The 6,585-nt window shown below is 48.8% G+C and overlaps 1 protein-coding gene across 2 annotated transcripts in view; it reads right to left on the bottom strand.

Annotated features, from left to right (window-relative positions):
* Positions 1-3,063: 3,063 nt before the first annotated feature.
* DET1 (DET1 partner of COP1 E3 ubiquitin ligase) overlaps positions 3,064-6,585 on the bottom strand; it is a 13,367-nt gene continuing 9,845 nt past the window's right edge. For both annotated transcript variants that reach the window (XM_035891469.1, XM_009635876.2), the window contains one exon: positions 3,064-5,868. In XM_035891469.1, coding sequence (XP_035747362.1) covers positions 5,679-5,868 — 190 coding nt within the window. In that variant the 3' untranslated portion in view covers positions 3,064-5,678. The remainder of the gene's footprint in view (positions 5,869-6,585) is intronic.

Raw genomic sequence — 6,585 nt, 5'->3', positions numbered from 1 at the left:
CCTGCTGGCTCTGGCAGGGCTTCCCTGCCACCTGCCTGGCACTCACACCCCCAGGCCCTCTCACAAAACCGGTCCTACGCATCCCCTGGCCCCAGCACCCCCCAGGGCTGGGCTGTCCTCTGGCAGGGCTCAGACCCGGGCTTGGATCCCAAAACAGCCAGCACATCCTCACCAGCCCCATTCCATGCAAGCAGAAGCGTCCATCCAGCTGATCAGGCACCGGGATGGAGGCAGGGTGCTGGGGCACCCATCTCTCGCTTGTGTTGCTCTGCCTCCCTACCCGAGGCTGTCACAACGCGACTGCGTGGAGGCAGGACACTGGCAGATGAGACGACAAACCTGTGCGAGAGCAGCTTTCAGAGGGGGATGGTGCACTGCCAAGAGCAGGGGCTCAGGGAATCCTCCAAGCAAAGCCAGGGCTGCTCTGGCCCACATTCGGCACGTCATGAAGCTATTGAGGAGAAAAAAAGAGCCACAGAGCATAAAAGTAGCATGTTCCTGGCTTTAAAAAGGCTGAATGCAAACTAGTTACATCACCCACGGAAAATAAACTCCTCCAAAGGCTGCAGTTCATATCTGGACAAAGCAGAATGCAGGAAATGCTGGGGGCTTTGTAGCGTTACCCATGACTTCCCACTGCCTTGTTGCAGTGTCTACAGGATTTTCTTCCACAGTGGCCAAGTGCTGTGCTGCTCCTCCTCTAGCAAAGCTCCCCTGGGAGGCACCTCTCCCTGCAGTCCTCCTCCCTCTGGCCTGCCAAGGGCCCTGGGCACCCACCGGGCACCTCCCTGCCACGCTCCTCTAAAACCATCCTCAAATTTTCAGGTGCACTTGTCACCCTCGCAAAACCGAGAACCGACAGCAATCGCCCCGCTAGCAAACTGCAACAGCTAGAAGGTGCCCTACAAAAGGATTTGATTTCTGGGAGGGAAGAAACAAGAGACACGGTAAAAAATTACCTCTGCACAAATGCAGCAAAGCCTGTGGGCTCATATGATGTCATCCACTCCTTGTTACCCAAGCGAGGGCAAACACATTACCCAGATGCTGCAGCACAACCCTAAGTGGCTGCGGCTAGGGGCACAGTGCCCCTTTTCAGTTCCCCTCGCATGCAGGACCACAGTAGTCGCCCACGAATTACTGGTTTCCAGATTGCTACTCTAAAACTGGTGTGGTATTTTTATGTCAAAACATCAGGAAAAGAATGTGCAAATCAGGGTTTTTCCCACATCAGTATTTTTCTGAGAACTCATTTCCTTACGCAGTAAGTACAGCTCTTCCCCAAGACAAACAAAGGCAAATCAGACCTCAGCCAGCAAACAGCTCTAGCAGGGGACGCTGCTGCCTGATGAGCAGTCAGCCTGGTGGGCAGGTAGTGCCAGGCTGTTACTGCTACAATGACTGACTTTGCACAGCTCAGCCCACGTCCTCCGCAGCCCTGGAGCAAGGAAAAAAAGAAAAAAAAAAAAAGAAAAAAATAAAAGCCCTTTCACCATTCCCTCCTCCTGAGGAGTATCTGGCCAGAAAAGCTTTTACAACCACATAACAAGACAGGGAAGCACAAGGATTCAAGCACATCCTGGGCTCTGAAACTCGGAAAGCAAGGCAAAAGCAAACCCACAAAATCCTGTCCCGTTGCTTGCCCACAGGGCCGTCTATCTGCTCTGCAGCATGCACCTGTCTGCTAACAGTCCACACAAGGATAAAAGCTGCTGGAGGGCCCCATCCCATTGCCACCCAGCCTTTACCATCTCTCTGCCCACAGCCCTGGGTGATCCTGCAGGAAAAGCTGGCAGAAAAGCAGCAAAACAGAGGACACAAACAATCAGAAATCCAATTCTTCTAGCTGGGTCAAAAAGGACCAGGGGAAGCATAACAGACACCAGCACCTGAGCAGGAGGAAGGTCCTGTAGGCACGTTGAGCACACCAGGGAGCTGAATCAGGGCCAGCCACTCAGTGCTGGAAGGTTAGCTGAAAGGAGTCTTTAGTAGGGACACACCATTAATGGATACATAGGTTTGATTCTAATGGGATTTCTGTGGCTTTCCGTCTAATGCAGTTTATATAAGAAATATTGCAAGCTTCTACTATTTTTTTTTTAAAAGCAAAGGCAGCACAAGAAGTAATAAAGATGGGATTCTGCTGCCAGTCAAACATGGTTTCCAAGTCAAGCATCTCCTTGTCACTTAGTGCCTATCTGAAAAGCCACGGGCTCAAGAGCTTTCTAACAGGCTCAAGGTCTCCAAAGGAAAGCATCAGAGAACTGCACACATGAAAATGGAGCAAGGTTTCAAAGGAAAGTGGCTTTCACATCCAAGATGCGGGTGCTTAGAGGAACTAACACAAACAGGGATGCTGCTAGGTTGTTACAGAGCAGCAGTGGATTACAAGGGGATCCCAGACTTGGGAAGGTCCCGTCCGCACGTTCTCAGCCACAATGTTCTGCAAAGCTGCATCACAGCTGGGAGCAGCAGGCAGCCAAAAATCCGAGCGCCTCAGCCCACCCTAAAAGCAGTGGGTAGGAGATGGCTCTTCTGCCAAGCAAGGTGTGTCACTCAACTTCCATCTCTCCATCACGGAGCGTCAGAAGGAAATGGCCAGAAGGTTAGACAAATGCTATAAATGGAATAAAGGAAGAGTCTCTGAATACAAGTTGGGCTAGTAATAATACACAAAGGTGAAAACATAACTGAAGGCCAAGAATTCCTTCCCTGGTATTAGCTCATGTGGACAAGAATCTGACAAATCTGCAGTAACTACAGAAATGCCTCAGGTAGGAACATCCTTAAGCACACAGGTATTCCAAGTGTCAGGAAGAGGCAGCAAACTCATATGCGATATGCCTGTGTAGTCCAAGGCACACCCCTGCCGTCTCTTCTGAGCAAAGGGATTCCCATCCGCACCATTAAGATTTTTGAAAGAAAAAGACAATATATCAGGTTCTTTAAGCAAATTCTCTTTATTCCACTTTTGTGTTGCTAACAAATCTTCATCCTAGCCTAGGAAAAATATCAGGTAGAAAATATCTCCCCTTTCCTCCCACCCTCCCCGCCACACACACACATTTTTTGTTTCTTAAATAATCAAAATTTCAAGCACGTGAGAGTTTTCTTTCAATACATTTCTGTAATAAAATTAACTCTGTTGTAGATATAAAATGCAGCAGCCAAGACCAGAGAATCTGCTATGCTACTCCAAGGCAATTAGTACCCAGAATGATCAATCAGTTTGTCTGCAAACATAATAAGAAAATACTTAGCACTTATCCAGCACTTTTTATCCATGAATCTCAAAGTGGTTTACAAAAGCTGAAAATATCATTTTGGCCTCATTTATGGAGAAGAAAACACCAGCTGGAACAGGAAGAGATTTGCCCCCAGCCACAGAACAATTTAATAGCAGAGCTAAGAACAGATCTCTGGTCTCTCAGCCCCAAGTCCAACAACCTGTGCCATGCTCTCTGCTTCACACAGGACAGCCTGAATCTGGCAAAAGCTCTGACTGCAGAAATGCTGAAATGGTTTATATTTTTGCCACCAGAAGGAAAAAAAAAAAAAAATCTACATGGAGGTCTGACAGCTATTTTAGTAAGCACTGACCTCCCAGGCTGGGATGCCAAGGAGTAAACCCAGTCTTGGATGGAGCTGCTGAGAGCTTTGGAAAAGAAAAAAAAGATAAGTCTCATGCTAGAAGTGTGAACAAATGTGAGTGGTGCAGAAGGAGGTAAATCCATGATCTACAGTGTGCAAATGATTCTCCACTTGGAGCTTTAACTGAATGTTTGAGGAATGGATCACAGGATACAAACCTAAAACCTTGACAAATAGTGTTATTAGACAGAGAGGAACCCAGAGCTAAAGCATGCGTTGCCTGACACCTCCTCTATTAGCAGTCTTCTGACCTGAAGTCGCTCCTGACAGACCTGAGAAACCAACAGTGCAAACACCAGGAAAAGAGTGGTGAAATACAATGTCTGACCCTAGAAATATGTTTAGCAAGGCCAGGAGAGGAGAGAAGTACCACGACACAGAGAGTAAAGGCTGATTCAAGGACCCCAGGGCACCCGCCATTATGAGGTCCATTATTCATGCTATAAGCTGGCACCAACAACCCACACGGTTATTTTCCTATGCATTACCATGCAAAATGAATGCATGACTTCAACACTGCTCTTCACAGGCATGTGGCCACAACACATCACCCACGGCTCATTTTGGTCCAAACAAGACACTCACAGGGTCCTTTAAAATAGAGGGTCTCCCATGTCTAAGCACCAATTTTCTAAGGTCCCCTCTGTACCTCCCATGGGAACGGGACAACAGCAGGCTCCAGCTTCCGACGGAGCACTTCGTAATGCTGGGATGGTTGCACTGCCTGGCAGCACACAGTCATAAACCAGCCTGTGTGCAGAAAACCCCAAATATTGGCCTACAACCAAAACCTCCATTTTTAAGAGAGAAGAGCAGGCCAGCATCCTCACCAGCTCGCAGTGGCAGGTAATACTACATCCAGGAGCTTATTTTATTGGCAGCATAAACACCGCAGTGGTCCGGTCAGCACTGACGCACCAGCCAGCTGTGCTTTGACGCCCAGGGACAGCAAATTGGGTTCTCACAGAGAACAGCATATCAAACAGGGATAGGTAAGCAACCTAAGTCAACAAGCTCACCTCCTAACTGCAAACCTGCAGCAATGCACATTAATTCAGGTCTCCTCCCTCCTTTCTGGGGAAACCCAAATGCTACTCATTCTCTACTCTCGTACTCCCAACTCGCAGGAGGGTGCCAGCAGCTGGGTCTCCCTTCCCCTCAGCAGCAGTACCTGCAGATGAACACGAGGATTCACCCCCATGCTGCAGAAAAGACCTTCCGACATGAGCAAGGAGCTGCTGTTGCTCCCCACACCCTTCCCAGCAACCCATCTTCCTTCTGTGCCCACCTCCTTGTGCGTTAGAGACACAGCAAACTGCCCTGGCTTTCTGGTATTAACACACCACCTTTCCCTTAGGAGCTTTTACAGATACTAAGGCACAAAGATTAAGTGACTTGTGTAAGAATCAGGAACACACCTCATGTCTCTCAATTGCAGTGATTTCTCACACCTTTTTTTCCTGACCTCTGGCATACTAAAATCACGTGAGTAGATTGTGTGGATGAGAACAGGATTTCATTTCCCTAATAATACTGAAGATACAAACACAGGTAGCTGTATTTCAAGTCCTGCCCATGGCTTCCGTCCATCGCCTCTACAACAGGCTCTTTGTGTCGACAGGGTAGAAGAGTGCACAAGGAAGCACTCCACAAATGTGTTGCCAAGCTCCATCTTTGCCATCCTAAGACCTACAACAGAAGAAAAACTGGACATGCCTCTGGGAAACCAGGAAAGCAACCTCAGATACATTTTGTTCATCAACAGGAATAGGGAACGACAGCAGCGCTTAATGCAGCAGGGACCTCCGCAGTACAGGGTCAGAAGAAACATTCACAGGTCTAACTTCAGCCCATCAGCTTTCCACAGCTGAAGGCCTTGCGAGATGCTGGCTGGTAGGAGCTCCCAGGTCAGGTTTCTTGACATGAGTGATGGTTTGGTTTCCTAGAAGGTGCAAGCGTCTGGCTTTGGTGCGTCTGTGGCACAGGCCCAGACCCAAGGAGAGCAGCCGCCCCGGCTACGTGTCGTGCTACGTGCAGCTGTGCCTCATGTGGAAGTTAACCACGTACTCTGCATTAGTGCGCTGCACCGAGATGGCAAAGGGCTCAAAGGGGTGGAAGGTGAACGCAACCAGACGTCGCACGGTGTGATTGATGGGTCGCCCCAGGAGTCCCGCCTGGATCTCAAACTTCAGGAGGCCAGAATCACGCGCATAAAATCTGAAAGGAAGAGAAAGTCAATTATAGCTGTTCCCGACTATTGACTTTGCCATCTGAGCTCTTCGCACACACATACAAGTGCCTTGTTCAATCTCTGGTACTCCTTCAGGGGCAGGAGGTCCTCAGCTGGGTGTCTGGCTCTTGGCTACACAGGGAAGTCCCTCCCGGGACAGCTAGTTTCCTGCTATCTAGGAAAGCTTGACTTCATTTTAGTATCATGAGTAAGAGAACTCTGCCTGTCATTTTGATGGACGTAGCTGACTTCGCAAGAGGGAATAAGTTTGGTCCAGAGCCCACCTGTGCTGACTCTCTATCCTCTCTTAATGCAAGCTGCTCCCCTTGATCCCCAAAGCAGATACACCATATGGAACTGAGCTGACTTCCCTTAGCAATGGCCTTCACTTCAGGTGTAAGGCCACCCCTTTCCTCTCTTGCCACTGCCAGGTAGGCTTTACACTGCTGCTCTTGCGCTTCACTACATCCCCATTCAGTCAAGGAAGGTGAACAGCTGGATCCAGTTCTGCTCAAGGGCACCAAGTTGTACTTTACAGTTCAAGTGAGGCTTTGCAGTTCCTTTTAGATTTCCATCAAAAAGGCATGAACAACTTAGGCTGGGCATAGAATCACAGAATCGTTTAGGTTGGAAAAGACCTTTAAGATCATCAAGTCCAACCGTTAACCTAACCCTGCCATCCCACCACTAAACCCTGTCCCTAA

The sequence above is a fragment of the Egretta garzetta genome, unplaced genomic scaffold (genome assembly GCF_000687185.1).
Source record: "Egretta garzetta isolate BGI_Z169 unplaced genomic scaffold, ASM68718v1 scaffold203, whole genome shotgun sequence".
NCBI classification, from domain to species: domain Eukaryota; kingdom Metazoa; phylum Chordata; class Aves; order Pelecaniformes; family Ardeidae; genus Egretta; species Egretta garzetta.
Note: the sequence above shows the minus strand (reverse complement) of the source record. Positions and strands in the feature narration are given on the sequence as shown.